This window comes from Eublepharis macularius, chromosome 15, assembly GCF_028583425.1.
Source record: "Eublepharis macularius isolate TG4126 chromosome 15, MPM_Emac_v1.0, whole genome shotgun sequence".
Taxonomy (NCBI): Eukaryota; Metazoa; Chordata; class Lepidosauria; order Squamata; family Eublepharidae; genus Eublepharis; species Eublepharis macularius.
Window position 1 is genome coordinate 37,891,509 of NC_072804.1, and position 25,265 is coordinate 37,916,773.

A 25,265-nucleotide genomic window follows, 5' to 3' on the forward strand; every position below is an offset into this window, starting at 1 on the left:
CTAGGTGAAGCTGGTGAACATTCGCAATGATGATATCACAGACGGAAATCCCAAACTCACCTTGGGGCTCATCTGGACAATTATCTTGCACTTCCAGGTAAGCATTTGGCTTCTCTTTTCTGGGGGTGGAGATGGACCAGAAAGAAAGAAAGAAAAAAGAAGAAGTGCACTTTGCCTCTTGGCAGCAACTGTTGCGTCTGCATAATAAAGTGCAGCATTTTGCTTGTCCTGCCTGTTGGGCTGGTGAATTAGCATATTCTAATGTCATGGAGATGGGGCCATTGGAGAATAAGTAACTTTCCATGCCAATAGTATGCATAATCAATCCACCAATAACTGATCTTGACAGGCCTAGATTGGCACCGAGAAGGGAATGGTTCTTAAATTAGGGGTCAAGAGGCCAAAATGGGTTGCAAGTCTCCCATAGGTGGATTGTGAGGCCAGCAGGGAGGAGGAGCAACTGGGTGAGATTGCTTACTAGCAGACCTCCCTTTCCCACTGCGTATTGTATGAAATGGCCGTAATATACAGCCTGCTTGCTGTATGTCTATAAATACTGATGTAAACCTGCTCAGTGATGTGAGGTTCTTGTGTGTTATGTTGAGGAGGGAGAGGAAAGGAGCACATGGAGTTAATTTGCAACTGAGGTCCAAAAGTACAGTAACTTTAGGAGGAGGTTCCTTGTCAAAATGTTTGAAAACCACTGCTCTTCTTTGTTCACCTGGAGGAGCTGATGAAGACATTTGTGGACAGGAGATTGATCAAGGAAACTGAAAATGACTGGGGTGGGAGTGGTGGCGGCACTGTTGATCTCTCAGTGGTTGTTTTGTCTCTGAATAGATTTTGAAATAATGCTTCCACCATCCCTACAACTTGGGAATGACTAGCATGATTTCATGCATCAGTGGACAAGGGTGGGTCCGTGTTCAAAGTCTGAGCCTCTAATCAAGTGTTGATTTTTTTCCCCCCTATAGGGAGGCATTTTAGCCTAGGAGCCTGCGTGTTGTACTGTAGTCATAGCAGGGGTCAGATGGGGTATGGGGGACTTAACATTCTCTCTCCTTGTCCTGATCAGATCACAGAATTTGCAGCCGGTTTGTTGTGCAAATTGATGGTTGCATGATTTGTAGCCTTGGATTGCAAGAGGGAGCATTATAGAGTTTTCTCTCCCCTTTACCTGGTACTGACCTGAATACAACGTGGGAGCACTGTGAGACAGCAGGAAGCAGGAAGTGCTTTTGAAATGATCTGAGTGACAGAAATGGAACCCCTTTCAGGGTGTCCTTGGTGATGGGGGAAGCACTGTGTCAGGTGCTGTGCTGGGGTGGCACCAGCATCACCTACCCCCGTTGGTAGCCTCGGCAGCCCTTGTGTTTCCCATGGGCCTGTGCAAACAGCCTTTTGTCTCCCCCTTTCTCTGAAGAAGATGAAATTTTCCTCTGTGTGGCCTTCTGCTTGGACAGATGAGTTTTGAGCAGCATTCCTGGTTGATGAGTCGCTTCTCTCGGGGTGACCATTGTGAGTGGCACAGGCACACATGTCAGCTGGGTCATCCCATCTGTTGGCCACCCTCTCCACACCACCGCCGGCTGTCTGAAGGGACCAGAATCTATTTGACTTGGGATGGGGGCCACTAGTGCCTGAATGCTAGGTATGTGTGTGCCACTGAGTTTAGTTTTTGTGGCAGAGGGCATCCTCACATCTCCTAGGCATGGGTTATGCGAACGATACTACTGAGATAGATAGGTACTAAAACAGATGACATTAACATGAGCATTGAAAAGGCAATATACCTCCCCCCAACATATATTGCTTCTACTAGACACATGTTCACAAATATTCTTAATCTAGAAATAACCCCGCTGCACAGAAAAGCCATTTGGGAAAGCCAGTGATAAATCAGTAGAAGTGAAGTGAGGAATTGTCCATGCCACACTCATTCTATTGGAACAGAAAGGCCAGATAGAAGATACTTGTAGAAAGATAGTGGAAGTGCAAACAGTCCCAGGTAACTTCTCCAGGATTTAGGACCCAGCTGCAGCTGGGGGTGAGGGCGGTGCCTGAAGCCAGGCTTGCAGTGGGTGTCTTCTGGTGCAAGGTTCCTGCTGTCCCTTGGGAACTGGAACCAATCGATGCCAGATCTGGAGCCATATAAAGTAGATAGGGTTTCTGAGTTGACCAGCTGAAGGCAGGCAGTCAAGAGTCTTCCCAGCATTGAGGCCAGGCCTGGCCAGTCTAGATCCTTTATACTGCTTGCCAGTCTCAGGGTTCTCCAGTCTGTCCAGCCCCAAACAAGCCACATGCAGCAGAAGGAAGCAGGTACCGCCTTACCCGAGCATGACCCAGTTTGAAAAGACAGAAAAGTTCCTTTTGATCCCAAGTCAGTCCTGAATCTAGTAAAAGAATATGTGATTTCACCATGTTGAGAATTTCTCCCCCTTCCCTTGCGTGAGGGGTAGCCAGTGAAACAGAGAGGGACAGGGAAACTTGGAGGCCCAGCGGCCTCATCTGCGCATCCAGCCATGGGTCCTCCTAATTCCGGTTTGGCCCCGAGTCAAAAGTTCTTTGCTTCCTTGGTCAAGGCAAATTAACTGAGAATTCTGCAAATACCACTGTTGGCAAAAATCTCTGTCTCTACCCCGCCCCCCCGCCCCCCCGCAACAGCTCTTATTTGCATTTGAGCACTAGGTGGCACTGGAACATTGTGAGATAAATACAGAGGGTGAGGCTTGCAAGGAGACCCTGTGAACACGCAGATGGCACCTGCATCCTGGTGCCCAGGAAGCGTTTCAGGGTTGCTGAACACCATCAAATTGGGATGTGAAGGGCTGCCAGCCCTGGGGGGAGGGGCTCAAATAGAGCGCTAAACGTTCCTACCACCTGCTACAGATTCCCTTTGGCACTCAGTTGTTTGCCCAACTGAATCCTTCCCCCTCCATCTGGAATTAAGGGGATTTATTCTGGCAACGTAGCTCTGTTGTTACCCTCTTGGGTCTCCCTCCCTTTCCTGTAAAGCCCACTTTGTCCTGCTGTGACCCCCTGCTCTTAAAATGTTCTCCTCTCTGTCTTGGCTGGCTAAATAAAAAACATATTCCCCAAAGCTCAGCATCTTTCGGAGCGGTGGTCACCTTTTAACCTCTGGGGGAGAAAATAAATTGAGAGGGGAGCATTTCACTATTTTTAATTTAGCTGTGATTTAATCTTTTTAATTTAGCTGTGACATTGACAGCCCAGTCCTGAACAGCGTTTTGCCCTTTGAAGCTCATTGACTTCAGAGGACTTAGAAGAGTGTAACTCTGGTTAGAATCGTTTCAGATAAGTAGCCAGTAGAGCAGCAGGGTTTGAGACCAGTGGCACCTTAGAGACCAACAAGATTTGCAGGGTATAAGCTTTTGAGAGTCAAAGCTCTGGTCTGAAGAAGGGAGCTTCGACTCTCAACAGCTTATACCCTGAAAATCTTATTGGTCTCTGAGGCGCCCCTGGACTCAAATTCTGGTTAGGCTGGTACTGTGAAACCCATCTGGATTCCTGGGACACAGGTTCAGGTGAAATAGGCTGTGAAATAGGTTCAGGTGTATTTATGGAGGAAGTTTGTTTGGTGCTATGTGAAAGTTGTCATGGGCGGACACAAATGTTGCTTTTTGCAGCCATTGTTCTCCTGATCTGCTGCTGCAAGCTGGGGCGGGGGGGATGCATTGCTGTTGCCCAGGCAACTGGGCTGATGCTCTGTTCTTTGATGCTGTGTGCTGGCAGGTTCATTTGCCAGTGTTGGGTGCTGGGACTTTCACTCCAATTCAGCTCTAGTCACACATAGTTTTATGTGATCAGCTAGAGCAGAACTTGGCATTCTCTCCTCCCCGGCTGTGGACAATTTCTCACCCTTTTGCAAAGGGGTGTGAAAAATTGCTTGGAGCGTGTACGTGTTTCATGGGTGCGGATGTTTATGAAGTGTGCCTGCTCCGTGTCAGCTCAATATTCGGTGTTTTTTTGTTGTTGTTGCCATTTTTCTGTGATTTTAAAAAAGGAAGAATGGTTGGATAAGGAAGAAAGTGAGTCTTAGAAACCACAGCTGGCCTCCACAGATATGGGAATTGGGGGTGAGGGCAAAGTTGCCCTAGTACCTGTCTTCAGAAACAAGATGTTTACTCAGTCAATGTGGAACTTTGTTTAATTTTTTGTTTACTTAAAAAAAAAACCCCAAAAGCTTGTTGCTCAGGTGAGTTCTAGGAAGAGATGCAGCTTTAGGGAGTCCCCCTCCCCCGATGTTTTTCCTTGGAAAAACTCCTCTTTTGGGCTGCTGAATATTGAATGTCTCTTGCATGCCATTCTGTTCAGCATGAAAAGAATCTCTAATATTAGGAAGGCTGTTGCTATAGTTCAGAATTCTGTGGAAAGGTAATAAACAGCCCCTACTATGCAGAACTGCATTTCTAGGTTAGACTGATGAATGCTTTCACAGGGTGCTCCTATTCTCTTCCATGACCCCAGAAACGAAATTTCTACCCTTGTGGTAGCCACTTTCTAAAGATCTTGGGGGCCAAGCCTGCCCCCTGGTGGCTTGGAAACTCTCTTTCTAACCCCAGTCCTGCAGAAGGGAAGTAAAGGGACAGATTCTGCAATGCTCCTTGCCTATTGAAAATTGCTTCAGAGGAGGATGGGCATTGGAGATGTGCACCTCAAATTTAAACCCTGTGTACCAGACTCAAAGGATCAATGGTAAAATAATCTTATGTCATTTAATATCAAAACAACAATACATTTAAGATAAAAAACAACAATAATGCTTGATAATTCTAAAGAACTATAGAACTGCAAAGAGACTGAGTTTTAAAAAGATGAATACTGCTGGCAAAATTAAAATCTTAGAGGTCTGGGCTTGGCGCTTAAACCCATTCCAGGGTTGAGGTGCTAGCTGAGCCCCCCCCTCAATTTCCCCTAGCAGGTGGCAAACCCCAAATCTCTGCCTACCTTAGCAGCTGCCTCTGTTTTGTGCCAATTGCAGCGATTCAGTCCCCCTCCCTCAACACCTTTGCTTCCTCTGAAGGCATGAAAATGGTTAATGTACCACACAGCTCCCGGTGAATTTCAATGGCCCGCAGGCATGTCTGTCAGCTGCCAGCATCAAGGGCTGTGGGGCAGGTGGGCTCTGGGTCTTCTTGCCCAGATCTGCTGAGGTTTATCTTCCTAACACCTGAATGGATTGATGTCACCCAAATCCCTTTCTTCCGTATTGAATGCAGAGGCTCGGGGGCCTTTTCAATGGGTTCGCACAGCCTGTCAATCTCCTCATTGAATCTTTTTTTAAAAATTCTCTTTCCCTCTTTTAATTCCACGTTAACTCGTAATCTCCTTTCCTGTTGTTGTGCTGTGTTAAAAAAAAAGTACTTTCCCCCCTGATTTCCATCTCTCTGTCTTCCCGCCACACCCCTCGGCGTCCTCCTCCTCCTCCTCCCCCCTCCCGCTGCCACCTCCCTGCCTCTGTCTGGCTTTCTGTTTGCCTTACGGAGGGGAGCGCTCCCATTACCTCATATTTGGAGAGAGAAAGCCACAGCCAATCCGCTCTCCCTCTGCTTTTAGGTCAAGTGATTTCTGAACTGCAGTGAGATGCTTTGAATGTGTCTTCCTTCCTCCTAGCCTCCCAGCCTCGTAAGATGGCTGGCTGAAGCAGCCGCGGCTGGTAGGGAGAATCTTGGGGGGGGGTGTGTGTGTGTGCATGTGCTTGTGTGTAAGGGATTGCCTGCAGTACTGTGTGTGTGTGTGTTTTTTTAAAAAAATATGCATCTGATCTGATGAAGCGGAGGTTGGGATTTATCCTGGAGCCCGGTGCCAGCTTAGCTGCATTGTCGCCAGTGTCTTGTTCGCCAGGGAGATGGGGAATACACTGGGCTGTGTTAAACAGCCGAAAGAGCAAGCGGGGGAGACAGGACTTGCTCCCCTCTCCCCCAAGAGAAAAGCGCGCTTCAAACGGAAGAAGAGGGGGAAGAAGAAGACGGCAGCAGAGGGTGCTAGTGCTGCTTCGGTAGCAGAGGAGCCCTCCAAAGGGACTGAGATTGCCAAAGAAGTGGAGGCATTGAAGAAGTTGGAAGCAGCTCCCTCGCAGGGGGAAGGAGAGGATCTTGCCAAGAGCTTGCACCAAAACACTGTCTCACATGAGGAGGCTCATCCCGCTTTGGAGCTAGAGGGTCCGGAGCAAGGGCATGTGGTGCAAGTGAGGGAGAGGTTCCAGGGGAAGCTGGAGAAAGCTCGCCTGGTGCCCGAACACCCGCCTTCTGACTCTGGAACCCTAGGGGAGTGTCCAGAAGAGGGCACCACTGTCATTGCTCGTCTGCTCGACAACCCAGCGGAGCAAAACCGCAAGAAGGCAGCCAGCCGGCTCATTGCCTTTCAGAGGCCAGGAGCTGGCAACAGCCGAGCCATTCTGGTGCCTTTGCAAAGGGAGCTTTCTGCCCCGGAACCTCCGGAGGATGTCAAAGGCACTCTGGTGGTGTGTGGGTCTTGGGAGCAGCCTGGGTTGGAGACGGCAGCAACTGTGGCAGAGGAGTCCCACGCGGCCCACACTAGTGAGGAAGGGAATGAAAGCCTGTCAAGTGCCACATGGGGTGCTTCGTGCAGTGTGGAGAGGGGAACTGTCTCAGAGCTCTCCACTCCGTCACCCATGGTGGACCAGATCGAAAGCCAGGCCATGGAGAGACCTCAGTGGCTGCCATCTTCACAAGAAGGACCTTTTGGGAAAGGGGGAGAGGGCACTGGGGTGAAGCTTCCTGTCTCCCAAAGCAAGTCTTCCTTCAGCGAGTCAACCTCGAGCACTCTCCGGTGCTCCTCAGGGTATGGGAGTGACTCAACCCACCCTCCGGTCAAGGCTTCCGGTGTGAACAAGAACTCCCTGCTGGTCTGTGAAGATGGATCTGCATCTTTCAGGGGAACAAAAGGCCCCAGAGGGAGAGTGATGGTGCAGGAGAATAAGCCTCCAACCAAAGGAAGGGTCAGTACAAATTTATCTACACTTCTTCAGGGTCTGGTCAACAGGGGAGCTAGGGATGCAGGGTGCAGCCAAAGTGTCCCGAGGCAGGTCTGCCTGGGAGCCACATCCTCTGGCTTTTTTGAGACCCTCTTCCACGATTGTTTAGGAGTAAGAATTACTTCCAGGGGACCAGGCAGGGAAGCCTCTACAAAATGGTAGAGAGCTGTCATGCTGCAGGCTGCAGTGTGCTGGCACCAATGTGTGCCAGCTCTTACTAACTTTGGGGAGCTAATTTACAAAGCTGCCCTAATGGCAAGTGCCTGGGAGCTGGTTGAGGGAACTTCATGTTCTGGCCATGCTCCAGGGAGCTCTTCTACTTCAGCTCCCATGCTCTGGGCCTCAAGTATGGTGGGAAAAGGGGCCTTGGAGAGTCTTGGCTGAGAGTCAGCCTGGATTGGCTTCCATGGCCCGGATGCTCTTAGGTTCGCACTTCCCAATTGCAGGTGTTCAGAGCTGACTCTCTCCCAATGCTTCTGCCTCTTACACTTGTGATTTTGGTGCTGAGTTTCAAGTCTGTGAGGAAGATGTACCTCTGGAAGCTCTGGTCCCCATACCTGGGTGTTTCCAGATGGGCATGCTTTTACTCTGTGGGGAGGGAAATGCGCTCTTTGAATGCTCAGTGATGTTCCTTCTTCATTAAAACTTTACATCTTCTGGGGCTGAAGTCTAGGGGCAGAGTGGTGACAAGCTCTTGCTGAAGTGAAAACGGGGGCTGTTTGCCCTTCTGTATGACAGAAATTCAGGCCAGGGGGTATCCTCGCTAGGTTTGGTACTTTAGCTTTGGAGTCTCAGTGACATGGGGAAAAGACATGGGTTTTTTCCTTAGTGTTGAATCTGTTATGATTTTTTAATTTTTTGCAGCCTAAAAAATCCCCTAATGTTTCAGGGGTTTGCCCTCTAATATCCTTGTTTGGTCCAGGTTTGTTCTCTAATGCAGATGGTGTTCTGGTTCTTTAGCATGCATTGTGCTGTCCAAACCCTACTAAGTACAGTTACTGCTAATTGAAATAGTGTACTGAGCTAGGAGGGGGAGCCATTCCAGGGCATTTAAACTGAGCGGAGATGTTTGGTGGGGGCTAGGAGGCTGTCCCTAAAACTGTGCGAAGATTTGGTATAGGTTACCCAACCAGTTGGGGTGCGATTTTTTTGACAACAAATCTTGTTTTTGCTTGTTTAAACGTGGGATTTATATATCTCTTGTTAGAAGTCTCTCTAGAATTGAAGTTTTAAGGAACATTCTTGTGAGAAGTTGGGGGCTGCCCTCTGATGGGAAGTCTAGCAAGGGCGGATATCAGTTATCAAGCTGATTGAATTCCAGCTCTGAACTGAAAAGCTTGCTCTGTAATTCCAGATGTAACAGAGGGGTGCTGTAGTGAAGAAAGAACAATTCTGCATGTACTCAGAGGATGTTTAGTCTCCAGTATTGCTTCATATGGGTTAGGCATTAGAAACTAGAGCTCTCCAATTGTGTTCTGCATTAAAATGGTGCAGAACCTAAGAGACTTAATATTACCTATCACAGCTCTTTGAAGAAAACATCGTTAAAACTCAGCAGGGGACTGGAGGTGTGGCAGGAGATCAAAAGGTGTGTCGGGGAGAGGGAGAGCAGCTGTTTACTGGGGTGGGGGCACGGGATAGTTAGGAAGCTGCAGGTCTTGTGGCCTACAGAGCAGAATTAAACTGGCTATCAGCAAGCATTTTCCAAATGTCAGGTGCCATGGGCCAGTGGAACTATGGGGATAGAAGGCCATCAAGCTGGGAGATCCTTTGAGCATGAAACAAAACACTCCCCTCCTCTCTGTCAAACATCCAGTCTCTAATTGTGGGCTGGTTGTGGCATTTAAGCACAAGGTGGAAGAGTATCCTCTGGGCTTGTTTATTAGCCTGGGGAAATTTTACCTTTTCAGTGGAGCTGGCTGAGCTGGAAGCCAGTAAGGGTTTTCTCAGCCTTGCTGGATTTGGGAAAGAGAGGTAGCCAAAGGGTGTGCTTCGTGGATCCGTGAAGAGAGAGCAGGCTGCTGTCTCAGGCACCTGCACTGCATGATCCTGGAGGTGTGCCACCCCAAATCCCTTGAGAGAACACCGAGTCTTGCTGCTAGGACTGTATGCCGCACCCTCAACAATATTTCTTCCCCACCCCCTCTGCCAAGGGACTTGCCTCGGAGTATTTTTCTGGAAATTGCTTCTCTCTGGGTGTGCGTCTGGGTTGGCAGCAGCCAAAAGGAGCAAAGTGATAAATCCAGGCATCTGTTAGTCTCTTCCAAATGGTCCCGAGGGAGGCCCTGACCTCAGTTGGTGGTTTGGGTACTTGTGAACTCCACAGGTTGCATTGTAGGAGAGGTCCAAGGCTGAGAATGGAGTCTTGGTTTGTGCCATCAAAAATAAGAGACTGTTATACTGACATAGTTCATGACCAAGCCCTGATCTTGGGTCATTCACAGCTGTCAGTGTCAGTGTTTTTCATACTTTGTTTTGGAGCCCCTCAGTCAGGAGATCTACCATGACTCCACGAAAACTGCTTCAGGCCTTCAGTGATCTGCTCCTGTAGTGGGCAAGTGTGTCTAGAGCACGCAGATTCTCTCGCAGTTCTGTGCTCAGCACCAGGGAAGCCCGTCCGATCTGGCTGACGTTTCTCATGACTTGAATGCATGTTCAGTATCCTCTCCAAAGGACCTAAGTTTTGTGGCTGATTCATAGGGTCTTCTTGGGAGCAGCGTCTATGTGGAAAGAGTTCACCGAGCCATTTAGAAACGCTGGCTTGCATGATTGCTAGTCCCGGAATGAAGAGCAAAGTGACTCAGAGAGGTCTGATGTTGCCAGGGAACGGATGGAATGAAGTTAGCTCTCTTTTGGCTCACTTTGCCCCCTTGGATGGGCAAAAGAATTAGATGGTGAACTAAGTTCAAAGGAGCTCCTCATCTTTTTTGGCTAAAATGGCCAGATTTCAGTAGGTCGAAGCTACTCACCAGCAGTCCCTTTAACTCTTAAGTTGGGCAACAAAACATCCCACTTTTGGGAGAATGGAGTGAGACATTCGATTGAATTGTCCCCCTGGGAACTTCTAGAGCCAAAAAAGAGTGAACGTTTGGAAATGGAGAATCCCGCTTCAAATTTGGGGTGCCCGACTAGCTCAGTATACAAATCCTCATGATCTAATTTAGGCATATTGAGAAATAGGCTGACTATAAAAAGAAATGACAGATTTGTGCTAGGAAAAGCCACATTCTGCAGTGAAAATAAATTATTCAGATATCTGGTTTAGTTTTATGAATTCATTCTTTTGTTACCCATATGGGAAGAGCCAGACAAAACTCTGAAGCGCCGCTCTAAAGTGTTGGAAATCTTAGTCTGAATGCTCCAATTTTTATCAGGAACGGATGTACACTTTCAGTTTTATTTCTGTAGCTGTAAGAAATTGAAATTTCAGTGAGAGGTCTGTATATTCGCTCACCACCGAAGCAGACTGCCTGGCCAACCCAGAATACAGATCCCTGTATCTAATTTGCCCAATACCAGCGTACGCTTATTTTTTTTATGTATTTATTAACGTTATTTATAGTCTGCGTTTCTTGTGGAGGCTCAAGGTGATCTACACTGTGAAAGTCAATGAGATCAACAGGATGGGACATCCAATGAACTGTTCAAGTACAGAAAACAAGCAGAAATCTGACACAGCTGAAGCAAAGCACAAGTGTTTATAAACATGTCACATTAAATGATGCAGAAATTACATAGTAGGAATATACAGCAACAGACAGTATGTGCTATACACAATAGTATAGTCCATACAGTCCTTATCCCCTCACCAAAGCATCATTCTGAAACATTTCATCACAGTACCGCCCTATTACCTATGTAAAAAAGCCCTCATGAATAATTCAGTTTTACATAGTTTGCAGAAAGCCATGAGAGAGGGAGCTTTCCTGTCTTCATCAGGCAGGCCATTCCATAAGGGGGCGGGGGAACAGGGAAAGCACATGTATAGGCAGTTGTTGATTTTGCCCATTTGTTGGGTGGCACCCGCGGAAGGCCCTGCTCAGATGAACAAAGCTATTGTGGTGGAGCATAGGGAGTGAGGCAGTCTTGCAGATGTGAGGGACCAAGGCCATGAAGGGCCTGGTATGTGATAGCCAAAACCTTGAATTGAACATGATAACTGATGGGCAGCCAATGGAGTGACTGTAGAATGGGAGCAACATGAATGCTTTGCCTAGCTCCTTCTGATAATCAAGCTGGAGTCTTTGATTTGACTTTGAGGGGAGGCCAATGTAGAGTGCATTACCGTAGTCTAGTCTTAACGTTATCATGGCATGCATCCAGGTGGCCATATGACAAGGTAGGGGGCCATCTTGTGGCCTAGACTGAATTGGAAGAAAACATTTTTCTCCAGCAGTAATGCTGGATCCAGTATAACCCCGTGGCTCTCAACTGAGTCAGCAAGGGGTAATTGAACCCTATCGTGAGGAGCACAGTGTCCTTCAATATCTCTGCCTTCCCAGCCATTAGTCCCTTGAGTTCAGTTTCAATTCGTTCACTTTCAGCCATTTGACCACAGAAGTTGGGGAGTTAGGGTTACCAGGTGCCTGCTGGTGGTGGGCAAACTCCTAGGGATTTGCCCCCTTATCTGCCGATCGCTGAGCGATCAGCGGGAAGGGGCAAACTACCGGAGCGTGCCGACCACTGGCACACACTTCAGGAGCGCACGCTGTGTGTGTGCTCTCACCCCTTGTGCTGGCCGCGGGAGCATCCCTGCTCTCAGATTTGCCCCACAAATGGCCAAATCGGAGCGCGGGAGCACTCCCGTGGCCGGCGAAATAACGTCACTTCCAGAAGTGATGTCATCATGCCACCGCCAGAGTATGCACGCACTGATGCACACATGCAAGAGTAAGTTCCAGGCCCCTATCCTCCTGCTGAGAAGATAGAGGGACCTGGCAACCCTATGAGGAGTGGCTCAGGACTTCTGCATCACCAGAGATTTTGGATAGAGCTGTGTGTCATCTGCATATTGATGACATCCAATTCCAAAGCTATGAATGATTTCTTCAAAAGGCTTTATGTAGAAGCTGAATAACATGAAGGATAAGATTGTGCCTTGTGGACTCCACAAGACAATTGCTTTAGTGAAGATCTCCAGCGGCAACTCTTTTGAGTATGCTTCATGAAGAACCATTTAAACCAGTTCAGGACACATCCCTTGAGGCCTACTTTTGTCTCCAGATGCCTCTACAGGATGGCATGATCTACTGTATCAAAGGCTGCAGATAGATCTAGGAGAAGCAATAAAGAAGCACAGCCTTTGTCTGCATTCAGATGGAAGTCATCAACCAAAGCCACCGGAGGCGTCGCTGTCCCATAACCCAGCCAACACCAGCATGCATTGATTTAGATCACCAAATAAAGACTGACTGATATATGTGTTTAATTTAAATAACTTGCCATTTTGAAATGTTTCCTGAACCAACCATGTATATTTTTGAATGACTGATTGCTATAACAAAATTAGGTCAGTTTTCAGTGAAATGTTTATGTGCGTTAGGTGGCTTACGATAAAATCAAACAGCTCAATCAAAGCTTCAGCCGTTGGCATAAAATAGTTGTTACTCTACAGATATAAAGAATAATTGACTAGTTCAGCATGTCCAGTAAGGGTTGTCTGTAGATGCAAGGAAGCTGTCGTGGGAGGGAGTGTGGGCTTTCAACAAGAGGGCACCCCAGAGATGGGGCAACAGCAGAAAAGCCCTGACTCCTGTGTCATCCCTCCTCATTTATCTCAGAAGCGGGGTGCTGAGGGGAACCTGTGATAGCAGCCATCTTGTCTGAGCAAGGGGGAGGGGCTTTCAGTTCCCTGTTCCTAGATCATGTACGGCTTTATAGCACTTCGAATTTGGCCTAGACGTAAACTAGTAACCAGTGAAGGTTTAAGGGATATGGTGATAACTCATCCCGTCCATTAAACAAACAGCCATATTCTGCTTCCAAATGGTTTTCAGAGGTACAACCCCACACAGATGCACTCTAATCTGGAAATGATCAGTGCAGAGATCGCTGTGGCTAGATCTTGCTTGAGGTAAAGGCCTGAGTTGGCAACGTAGGCAGTGCTCCATGGCAGTGATTTGCCTCTCCATCTGTGAGTCTAACTGCACCCCCAGGCTTCAAGCCTTCTCCAGAAAGGGGAGTGCAACCCCACCCAGAGTCAGCTGTCTCTCAGAGCCAAGCTACAAGTGACGAATGACACAGGTTGGACACTTGTCAGCTTCCCTCAAGTTTTGATGGGAAATGTGGGCATCCTGGTCTTGCAGCTTGGCTCTCCGACGGCTGTCCAATGGACTTTTCAACTGTCACTTGTCCAACATTCCGCCAAGCTGCCTACATTTCCCATCAAAACTTGAGGGAAGCTGACAAGTGTCCAACCTGTGACATTTGTCACTTGTAGTTTGGCCCTCAGTCCCTGATCAGGGCCGGCACCAATTCACAGCTCTTTAGCCTTGTCTGGATTAAGTTTCAGTTTATTAGGTAAATACAACTTGGCTGCATGGTTCAGAATTCTCTGACTAGTCCTTTTGTGCTTGGAGACGACAGAAGAATGTTGATTTGACTGCTTTTGTTATGACAGAAGAACATCCATTCCTTGAAGTGGTCATGGCTTTCTAGAAGCAAGACCTAGGGGTTTATTGGGCAAAACTTTTCTTTGTGAGGTGGAAAATCCATGTGGGGTCATAACTATTCATAACTTGAGGAGCAAATGCCAGGCAGAGCTCAGATATCTGGCAGATGTTGAGATCCCCCAGATTTTTAATTTTAAAAAAATTTACATTATAGTCCATCTTTTTCACTGATCATTCTAGTGAGGCAGAGTGGCTATTCCCTGGATCTCTGAGGCTCTCTGTTAATCTTCTATGCTCTGGGCACAATAGGAAACCCCCTCTTTAAAAACACATTCCTAATTGTGTAATTTATAATACTTAGCCTCAGAAGCGTGATTCCGCTCCCCCCCCTATGCTGTGCCCTGATAGATCTGTATAGGAAAGCATCTTTAACTCCATGTGTTTATAAAAGGCTTCAGTTTTAAAAGATAATGTTTAGGATTTAACATGTTTTATATTTTGACTGTTTTTTAAAGCCAAGGTCTTTTGTTTTTTAAAAAAAGCTTTCACTGTAATTGAAACGTTTTAAAAAAGAACCAAAATCCATTTTTAATTTTAAAAATCCAACTTTAATTGGGAGGAAAAAAATAGGTTTTTATTCCTTGATGCCCATACGAATTTCTGTGCTTGCATTGTAGATATAGAGAATGGACTCTTTTTCTCTAAGGATTATATCTATATTTATTTCTAGTGTTGCAGGTTCTCTAAAGCCATTCTAGGTCAGGATGGGTGCGGTGAAGAGAGAAGAGGCTTATTTTTTCTTCTAGGAGCAGCTTGCTTCAGTAGGGTCTGAAATGTTTTGCCTTGTCAGGGCTGATGATGTTCTCTCGATGCCCTGGGAGGAGGGCGTCTTTATTTTCATTCTCCACCAGAAGGAACATTGTTCTCTCAATATGTGCCTTGTGTGTGGGGTTTTTTTTTTTTTTTTTGCATTTTAACATTTGCCTGCTGCCTAATACATCCTCTCAGACAGAGAGCTTTTATCTCACCTTTTTTCCCTTCATGAGGATTTGGTCAATCTTTCTCCCTCTCTCTCCTCCTTTAAATAATTCCAAGGACAGATTCTTTCAGTGGGAGCTGCCCCGCCCCTATGGAAGCAGTGCCTCTGTGCAAGACACTGCCTTTGAAGCTGCTTGGAGAGGCGAGCGCAGCCATGAAATTAACATCATGCTCCGATCTAAATTGGCAGAAAAAGGCGAGGGGAGGGGGGAATGGGAAGTGACGCTGAATACCAAGGAGGGAAGGTTGCCCGATGCCTCTTAGAAAGGTGTCATCTGATATCTTGTTGAGACTGTGCCTCCTCACGAGGCAGAGTGGCTGAGCCCAAGAACGGGCATTGGCAGCCCTTGCTTGGAATGAGATTTTGGGCCAACAGCAGAGCTCATATCAAAGGTGCCTTATAATGAATTAGACCATTGGTCCATCACAGTCAGTACTGTCTACACAAAAGGATGGTGGCTCTCCAGGATCTCAGGCAGAGGTCTTTCACATCACCTGCTGCCTGGTCCTTTCTAACAGGAGATGCTGGTGATTGAACCGGGAACCTTCTGCATGCCAAGCAGATGCTCAGCCACTGAGCCACAGCCCCTCTCCTAAGAATGAGAGACTAGGCCAAAAGGGGGAAGAATGGGATTCTCACTTAATTTAGCCACCAGTGTCCTGAATGGCCCCACCTTTGGATAAGTCTTCAGCTGGCTTCCGTAGGCACATCTGAGTCTCTCTTCACCCATTCAGTAGCCAACCGGGTGATCCGTTCTAAGTCCACCGAAGTCAAAGCATGTGACTACTTCTGCTGGCACCGTAAGTGGACTGAGATGAAAACTTGAAAGCCCCCAGTTCAAATCTTACCTCCATCTGAAACCCACCAGTTGCATTACCTTCTTTCCCTCTTTGACCATAGCAGCTTTCTCTCACCCCAAATATGGAGCTAATGTTGACCTATATTATAGGATCATTGTAAGGATTCTTGCATGGTGATGCATGTGAAGCTCTTTGAACACTCCAAAGCAGAAAACGGGTGTATTTTGGTTAGGCTCCCTTCTGCCTCTCCTGTTCTCCTGAACAGAGAAGCTAGGTACAGGTTTCCAGAACAGTGAACCATCTGTAGTGTGGAAAGGTAAGCCAAGCTTAACTGGCACCAAACCCAGCCCTTATAAAACCCACCAAACCCTTATAAAATACCTGGATTCAGGGCCATCTGCTGAAATCGGCGTCGGCAGCAGGTCTAATGAGAAAGTGGCGCTTCACCTGGGGGCACATCATAAGCACATGGAAATGATTGCGGCAGAATGTTGTGGTTGCTTAACAGCCTGTATTAGTTACATAGCTATGCAGAGGTTAGGTCTGTTGTTTGCTTATCTACAGTCACACAAAACAAGAGCTAGGACCGCAAGCTCCGTGTAGCAAGCTGATTTTTGCTGCTATGTCCTGCTTTTGAGTAGTCCCTGGAGTATCTGGCTAGCTGCTATTCAAAGACAGAAAGCTAGTTTAATGGACCGTTTCTCTTATGTTCCAGCATTCCTGCTTGGACATCTCCAACCCGCTGTTCTTATCCCTTGCAGTTTCTTGCCAAGCCCAGAATGGTATTGAGTGCTGGGTTATTTTACTAGCAGAGAGCCACTTTTCTTTTTTAATTCCCTTCTAGGCAAGGGATGTATAGACTGATCATCTTTAGGAATCCCAGCAATGCATCAGCAAGGGAGCTGTCTTTTGCAGGGTGGGGAGCTGTCCTGCAGGTAGCAGATTAGTTCCCTATCTTTTCAGAGGTGTTGACTCACGCCCTTAAGGATTGAGATACAAAACAACATCATTTTTACACTTGCCTATGACCCCTTATGCAAACAGTATCCTCGAGCATCTTGAAAGGAAGGGACACCTGAAGTCATATGCAAAATGAATACATTCTGGAGCATTTGTGGGTCTTAGTGTGAGGCTCTTTGGAGGTAGAAAATATTTATGAAATTGTTTGCTACTCTGGCTGGAAGCTTGCGTGGAGGACCTTGGGCCACACACTCTCTGATCTTGCAAGGTGCATTGTGGAAGGTGTGGAAGATCGTTTTATGTCACAATAGAGGCTGAGGAACTCTTGGTGATGGCCCCAGGGCTCTGCAACTTCTGATACTGGGAGATCCGTTCAGCCATTATGAGTTTGACATTAGTTAGTTCTAGCATCACTGTTTTACTGAGTTTTTATAGTCCACATTCCCAATTCAATAAATTCCCAAGGCAAAGAACAACTCTTATAAACAAATCGTGAAGTGTCCGGGATGATCTTGGGTGAGTCACTTTCTCTTCATCCTAATCTACCTCACAGGGTGGTTGTGAGAACAAAACCCTTCCAATGGCAGCAGCCACCATCTACAGATACACTTGACAGACAGGTAGTGGCAACATTCTCTTTGAGTTTGGTGAATGCTCACCCTGGCCATGCCCTGCCCGGGGGAGGCTCAACCTTGAACTTGCACTGGCTTTCATCAGCACCTGGAGGAACCTTGCTGCTTCTGAGTGCCCCCAGACCTTGGTACGCTATTGGAGGCAAGATTGTGCTCTTCCCACAAGCCAAGAAGGAGCAGGATTGGTGGCAGACAAAATGAAGCATGTCTACTGTATCTGGTCTGTGCATGCAGTCCCTTATAGAGGCAGAAGAAAGACATTAGGTTTCCCCCCGCCCCCCACACTCTTACCCATTGGCTTATGGCTCAGCCTCAGATGGGAGTTTCAGCAGCTGTCCACCAAGTGTGGCTCAGCTGTTTGACACTGATGCACATTTTCTTTGATTTAAGGGATAGCTGGGGAGGAAGGGGTCAAACCCTGCTCTCCCCAACACATACCTAGAGGCCTGGTGGTTGGTTTGCAAGTGACCAAGAGCCTTCTGGCCTGGTGCAAAAGGCCTTCTGCAACACACTCATTCCCAGCTGTCTCTTTTTCTCCTCTCCTCTTATTTTCCTGAGAACTGGGTCACCGTGCTGCCACTGTTCCTCTGTGCCTATTTCCAGCTGCCTCCATGAAGGGATGGAGCCTGACTTCTGGCTGTAAAGGAGTGTGGTGCTTGGAGTCAGAGGGGCTGGACAAACAGCTCTGCCATGCATTGGACAGAGGCCCAGAGAGCTTTTTTTGCTCGCCGTCTAAGCAGTGTTTGCTCCTTCTGCTCTCAGGGCTCATCTCCCCCCCCCCTTGCGTGCATGTGCATGCGCGCACACACATTCTACAGCCAGCAGTTGCCTTTTGCTTCTCAGCAGGGCCCTCTGGAATGTTGCATTTCATGAATTAAACAATGCTGTGAACATAGATGGACCAAAAAGGACTTTAAAGGTAGTAGTCAGCACTTTGCATGAGGCCCTGGTTGCAAGTATAACACCGAACCATGGTTAGCAGTAACTCTTGTTTGTTGCCTTAACCTCTGTCAGCATCTTAAGCTTGCAAGCAGACATGCAGGAAACTACTTTAACCATAGTCTGCTTGTTGCTGAGACAATGCCTTGTCATGGTTAATACATCTTGCAAACCACCATCAAACCATAGCTTTGCATTTGGGTTTTCTACTGCTCCTGATCCACAGTTTAGGTATTAAGAAGTAATACATAATTGTGGTGAACAAGTCATGGTAATTGTGTTTGCAGAGGGTCAAAGAGTGATGGTGGAAAGTACCTCAAGTCACAGCTGAGCGATGGTTACTCTATAGAGTTTTCAAGGCAAGAGTCATTCAGAGGTGGTTTGCCATTGCCTCCCTTTTCAAAGTGAACATAGACTTTCTTGGTGATCTCCCAACCAAGCACTAGCCAGGGCCAACCCTGCTTAGCTTGTGAGATTGGATGAGACTGGGCTAACCTAGGCCATCTAGGTCAGGGTGAAAGAGTACTTAAGTACAATGAGACCTTGTGGGGAAACAGAGTCACTCTCCATTCCCTAGGGCCAGCAGATCTGTGACCACGCTTGTATGGAAATCTTTCAAGGCTGCAAACTGTCTGCATAAAGAGCATGAGCTACTCCTGACATATGATAGCTTATGATTTGCTTTTGTGCATCTGGAAGGGGCTGTGTGGGATACGAAGCCATCTTTAGTCATGTAAGTGGAGGATACCCTGGTAGGTCTGCCACAGGTCTGGTCTTCCCACTTAACCAACTATGCAGTACATCACTTTTCAAAAAGGAAGTTCCTTTGCTTTGTAGGTACTTGCAAAGCCAACATGCAGCCCCGTTGCTACTTCCTCTTGCTGCATGCAAACATTGTGAAACGTGCTAGTTGTGGGAAATTATTCTGACCCTGCTCGACCCCTTGCAAGATATATAACAGCACAGTTGGTGCCTATGATCCTATGCGAGTGGCCCATCCCAACCCTCATAACCATGTAGCAAGCCTAAAAGGCAGTTTAAAGATAAAATCATGCCTGCGCACATGTAATTAAATAATTAAATTATTTAAAAAACAAAGATGAGCTCAGTAAGCTGGCAATAATAAAACCAGCTTAGCTCTTTAGTTGATCTAAATAAGGTCTTTGGGGAGAGGCTGTATTATGCATTCCCATTAATTGAAAGTGTGGGGGGGCTTCTTGGTGGAGGTACCACAAGTGTTGATCCCTTGGGACATTGGTGCGGCTTCTCAACCATCGACTGTTATGAAAAGGATGGGAACCTGTCTGTTCCTCCCAGCCTTTAGGAGCCCCTTAATGGATGCTTTGTTGCTGCTTTGCTTTTGCTCCCTGCCTTGTTTGTGGTTGTGCTTTTGGTTTGGGCTTTGTTGGATTTAGTTCTTAGCTTTTGTTTTATATGCGGTACATTTCCTAGAGAGCTTGATCATTCAGGAGTGTTTTGATAAGCTGAGACAAGAAGATGAATGCATTTCCTTTGGGCTGACTAGATGGATAGGTTTGCTCACATTCATTGTTTTGCTTGTGATGCGGGTGGCAGATTCACAGATTACGAAGGACCTTGGCCCTGGGAATTAGGACATCAACTAGATCAAGCTTTTCTGTAGCATGCTGCCTCCTCCCTCTGCTGTTGGCACGCTCCAGCCTCAGCAATATGGGTCAGTCTGCAAGGAGGGAAGGGTGGGTAGAATACCTGGCTTTGGGGAGGAGAATGCATCCTGATAATTCCTTCCACTTTAATGCCCTGTCCAGGACTAAACTGTGATTTCTCGACTACTGGCTTGCTTTTTGCAAGATTCATGTTCCACTTGTTGATCAAATGTTTTTGGAAGCCGTTTACGATGGATTAAAGTAATATGAGAATACAATGCCAAACTCTGGGAATTAGCACCCCTTCTTGGAGGATGCTGTCCAGGGCTTTTTTTCTGTTGGAACACTCAGGAACAGCATTCTGGCACCTCTCCATTTGTGGTGGCCTCGCCTCCTGATCTCCAGACAGAGATCAGTTCCCCTAGAGCAAAGATAAGCCTGCTCCTGATGGGGGTGGGGGAGAACGTCCTGATCCTGACTGTTTTGGGCCCATTTTGGCACAGTTTTGGCCCGAAATGGCCAGGATCACGCCCAAAATGGCCTGGCATGGACTGCTGCCAGGCAGGGGAGTGCTCTCCCATGTGGCAGCAGCCCATTCCCGGCTGATTCGGACTCAGTCTTTGCTGTTTCAGGTCCATTTTGGCCCAGTTTGGGCCTGAAATGGCCAGGATTGGGCTGCTGCCGGGTGGGGGAGTGTTCTCCCGTGCGGCAGCAGCCTGTTCCAGGCTGATTCAGGCCAGATCCTGGCCGTTTTGGGCTCATTTCAGCCCAATTTGGACCCTAAACAGCCAGGATCAGGCTGCTGCTGAGCGGGGGAGCGCTCTCGTGCACGGCAGCGGCCGTTCCATGCCCAGTTTTGGCCCAAAACAGCTCGGATCAGGCTGCTGCAGGGTGGAGGAATGCTCCCCCGCACCACAGCGGCCTGTTCCGGGCCAAATTTGGCCAGATCCAGGCCAAATCGGGCCCCCTGTGGAGCACAGGAGCACTCCCGGGGCAGCCACAGCCTACGTGGTGACATCACTTCCTGGAAGTGACATTGCGCAGTCCTGGGAGCATACGCATGCTGCACACATGCACATGTAGTGATAGGGGCATCACCTCCTCCCAGGAGCCGCCCCGGGTGAGAGTTCCCCCACCTCTTTCCCCAGGAAAAAAAGCCCTGATGCTGTCCAGTCACTAGCTATAATAGTCTCCAGTAGGGAAGACTTCTGATTCCACTTTTCAGAACCGGTACAAGAAATTTGGTGTCTGAGATGGGCAATCCAAACAGCACTCACTCCTCATGTTCTCATAGGACATAGTCAGCCAGGGAAGGTCTCCTACGCAAAACTTAATTTTCATTGAAATGAAGCAAAATTACACCAGTGCACTTTGGGTCTCGTGGGGGAGTTTTTCTGTTGGATTGTGTCCTCCTGTCTCCCACCGGAACTTCATGCCCATAGCAGGTACCCTCACGTCTACAGGATTCTGTGCTTGTGTGGCCATCATCTTCTACAGATCTTGCTCACCCTTTAAAGGCTGCTGCTTGTGTCTTGCAAGGCCTTGCTGCAAGTGGGGTTACTACTCTGTGCCTGCGGTCATCTTCTCTTCCAGATTTCTGACATCTACATCAGTGGTGAGTCTGGAGACATGTCTGCCAAAGAGAAGCTCCTTCTGTGGACCCAGAAAGTAACAGCAGGTTACGTGGGGATAAAGTGCACCAACTTCTCTTCCTGCTGGAGCGATGGAAAGATGTTCAATGCAATTATTCACAGATACAGGTAAGAGCCGCCTGCCCTGGTAGCAAATTCTAGAGCTAACACAGATTCTTCTGTCAATTTGGAATTGACTCATGTGAATCCCAAGTTCTGGAATTTCCAGTCTTAATTTTGAAGTTGGATACTTTTGAATCCTTAAAAATGATCAAGGTTTAAAAGAATTCCCATAGCTAAACAGTTCTACCCCATACATCACTGCACTCTGTCCTGGATTGTTGGCCTTTGTGTTGATTTTGTGCCTCGAGTTTGGAGTATTGGGCGCAAAAATCTACTGTATTCATACATATCTAGTAATCTGTGCTTTGCTACCTGCGTGCCTAATTTCAGCTTTCTGGGTGCTCTGGAAATAATTTTAATCATTTTGGAGTTCACATCATATGCTGGTTTCTAGAGAAATTTTTGCGATCCTAAGGGCACTTTCCTGCGTGTAAGCTCCACTGAGTAATGGGGCTTACTTCTGAATAGACTGGCTTAGAATCGCTCCAAAAGTCTGTTTTTCCAGACTTTCTTGCAACCTGGATATCTTAGAGTATGAATATATCTGTCTTTGGCTTCCTAGGAAACTGCTTAGCTACTTGAGATACATTTTGAGTCTCCACTTATGAAGGAAAGAGGTTAAAGTGTCCTATTTTTAGATTTTTGAAGGGTACCATAGACTACGAAATGCTTTACCAGAGGGTTGGGGAGGGTGTCCTCTCCTCGCCCAGCAGAAGTTTCAGGCAGCACCAAAAAGTGAATGTGCACCATCTTTTTGCTGTTTCCTGCAGGCCGGATCTTGTCGATATGGAGAGGGTTCAGATCCAGAGCGGCAGAGAGAATCTGGAACAGGCCTTTGAGATTGCGGAACGGCTTGGAGTCACCAGATTGCTGGATGCAGAAGGTGAGGGGGGAAGCAGCAGGTCTGAAGATCTGGCTGCAGGGCTGCGGCCTCCCTCAGGCATTTTGTGAGATTCATATGGATCTACAGACTTTTTGTGAGAAAAACTCTTGCCTGTATTGCATTTGAGGGGTTAGATACGACTTTTCTTCATGTTGGTCTCTGTGCCGAAGGATTAGATGGTGGCAGCTCTGTGCTGAAGTAAAATGTTGTTTCTGAGCAGATTGGCCAGTCTTTAAAATGCTGGCACTGTTTTTCATGTTTATGCTCTGTCAATGGAAACCCGGGCCCAGCGGGATATATTATTGTTCCGCCGGGCCTGTAAGACAGAGCTGTTCCGCCAGGCGTTCGGTGATTGAAGGGGGCGGTGCCATGTCAGCCTCCCACCTTTGGTGTGGGGGAGGGTTCTCCCCACCACTGCACCTTGTTAATTTGTTTTATTATTTGTATATTGATTTTAGTTTTTGTTTTTATCGATTTTAATTGTTCACTGCCCAGAGCCCCTGGGGATGGGCGGTATATAAATTGAAAAAATAAAAAAAAAAAAATATGGAGGAAAATGGATAGTGTCTAAGTTAAGCCAGCCCTTGTCTGAATAACTATTTTTTTTTAAAACAAAGAAATAGGAGTTGGGATCCACATAGATATCAGATTGTCTACTGTTGTTGAATTGCATAAAGTAAAAGAAAGCAAAGAGTCCAGTAGTACCTTTAAGACTAACCAACTTTATTGTAGCATAGGCTTTTGAAAGCCACAGCTCTCTTCGTCATAAAGTAAAAAGATTTACACTAATTCATTCATTCAGGTTTGTAGTTCTGTTGAAGATGTCTGATTGAATGGCACATTTTAGAGCTGATATATTTTGCTACCGATACAGAGACAGGGACCATTCTAGAAACCAGGGCTTTTTTCTGGGAAAAGAGGTGGTGGAACTCAGTGGTGGAACTCAGGACCACACAATGACGTCATTTCGGGTCAGCTGGAACAAGGGGGGAGTTTTTTAAAGTTTAAATCACCCTCGGCAAAAATGGTCACATGGCCGGTGGCCCTGCCCCCCGTTCTCCAGAGAGAGGGGAGTTTAGATTGCCGCTCCAGCGGCACAAAGGGCAATCTAAACTCCCCTGTGTCTGGAGATCAGGGAGCGGGGCCACCGGCCATGTGACCATTTTCAAGAGGTGCCGGAACTCCGTTCCACCACGTTCCCGCTGAAAAAAGCTAGAAACCAATTTATACATCCTACAAATTCATTTGATGTGACTTTTCCTGAGCTACAGGCACGGAGGATTGCTTGTTACCCCAATGTGCAGGAAAAGCTCCCTTCAGATAATTAATGAGCATATTAGAGAGGAGGATTCTAAGCTTGCCTTCTCTCTGGCCTTGTAATTTTCTGTGTGCAGAGAGTATATGTTTTATGTTGGGGAACTGAAGGTTTGAAATGACAAATAGCCTAGGAAAACTGGTATCCTCTGGATTTGCTGTGCATGTAGAACACTTCTCTTCATGGCTCGCGAAACAAAAGTGTAGCATTTAGGCTTCCTTTCTTCTGACTTATTTTTTCCTTTCTTGTCTTAGATGTGGATGTCCCCTCACCGGATGAAAAGTCTGTCATAACTTACGTGTCTTCAATTTACGATGCCTTTCCCAAAGTCCCAGAGGGAGGAGAAGGGATCAGTGCCACTGTAAGTTCTGCTGCTGCTTGTTTGATCTGGTTTGAATATTTCATCTGTTACCCAACTAGCTTTTGGAGGGGGCTTGTCCTAAAAAGCTTTAGAGAACAGCACAAAAAGGGCGTACGTATGTGGAAAGGGAAGGTTAGTTCAAATGACCAGGAAGTGTGGATAGTGTCAGTCCTTGGCAAGTAATTCCCCAAGTTCTTCACAGCAATCACACAGGTGCATTGGTTGAAGTAACTTTTATTAGAGATCTATCAGGTTCAAGGTGCTCAGACAGTGGAATTGGCAGAAGTGACGTATTGAAGGAAAGCATGGTTGGTTATAGGATAATGTCCCGCCCCAGGTTAGTAGCCCGTGGAATTCTGGCACAAATGCCAGAGACAAAAAGTATCAGAGTTTAGACTACGATAAGCAACAATAGCAAATTAGGTATGAAATCATCCTTGTTCTCAGGGAAGATACAATTAAGATTAGCTGCATCTGGCCTCAAGGCCGTTGGCTACAGAAGTGAAAGTGTTTAACTTCAAAAGCAGAGATAACACACTGAACTTCCAAACAACAGGCATTGAATGGTACTCAGAACTCTCCATAGGGTGAGAGGATTAATAGGTTGCATATTACATACACATGGCATGTACTGCAGGCAGGCATACATGACAGATAGTGGCCTTCTGTTATATGAGGAAGAATGGTATGTATCTCTTAAAGAGGCATCCTCATCTTCAAATACTTAAAAAGATGTCAGGATGAGGAGGAATGGTAGATGCTTTCCTTTTGGTGGTGGGCAGGAAAAAAAACAGAGGAGGCTGAACTTGGCTAGTAGGAAGGTGCTTTTACTTGAAAGTACCATCTGCTGAGGGACCAATTTCAAAGCAGGGTGGGTGATCAGCAGTCAGGGATGCTGGAGATGGGGAGAGCTGTGTATGTTGGCTTAATCTCCTTAGAAGAAGGTGTGTGTGGTGGTGGGGAATTAAAGGGTAGTAAAAAAACCTAGATGACCCATTGGCTGAATCCACACTTACCGGCATAGCGCTAAACAGTCAGAATGATAGCGTCTTCCTGACGCTTTTTCTGACATCATCGCTCCATGAGAGCAGCATCGTGGCGCGATGGTGTCATAAAATGTGCCAGGAAGATGCTATCGTTCCTGCTGTTTAGCACTATGCCAGTAAGTGTGGATTCAGCCATTATCCCTCAACATGTGGTCAAGATGGAGTCCCTTTGTGAAGGTTTAGTCCAGCAGTGCTTGACCCTCCCTGGCCAAAAGCCAAAAGATGAGAGCGCTTCATCCTCATGCTCTGAGAATTTATAATCTCCCCTTTGAAAGTCCACCC

At 47.0% G+C, this 25,265-nt stretch overlaps 1 protein-coding gene across 7 annotated transcripts in view; it reads left to right on the forward strand.

Annotated features, from left to right (window-relative positions):
• Positions 1 to 25,265, forward strand: part of MACF1 (microtubule actin crosslinking factor 1) — a 286,862-nt gene that overhangs the window by 91,447 nt on the left and 170,150 nt on the right. For all 7 annotated transcript variants that reach the window (XM_054998843.1, XM_054998846.1, XM_054998845.1 and 4 more), the window contains exons 5-8: positions 5 to 97; positions 21,218 to 21,384; positions 22,149 to 22,261; positions 23,831 to 23,937. In XM_054998843.1, coding sequence (XP_054854818.1) covers positions 5 to 97; positions 21,218 to 21,384; positions 22,149 to 22,261; positions 23,831 to 23,937 — 480 coding nt within the window. The remainder of the gene's footprint in view (positions 1 to 4; positions 98 to 21,217; positions 21,385 to 22,148; positions 22,262 to 23,830; positions 23,938 to 25,265) is intronic.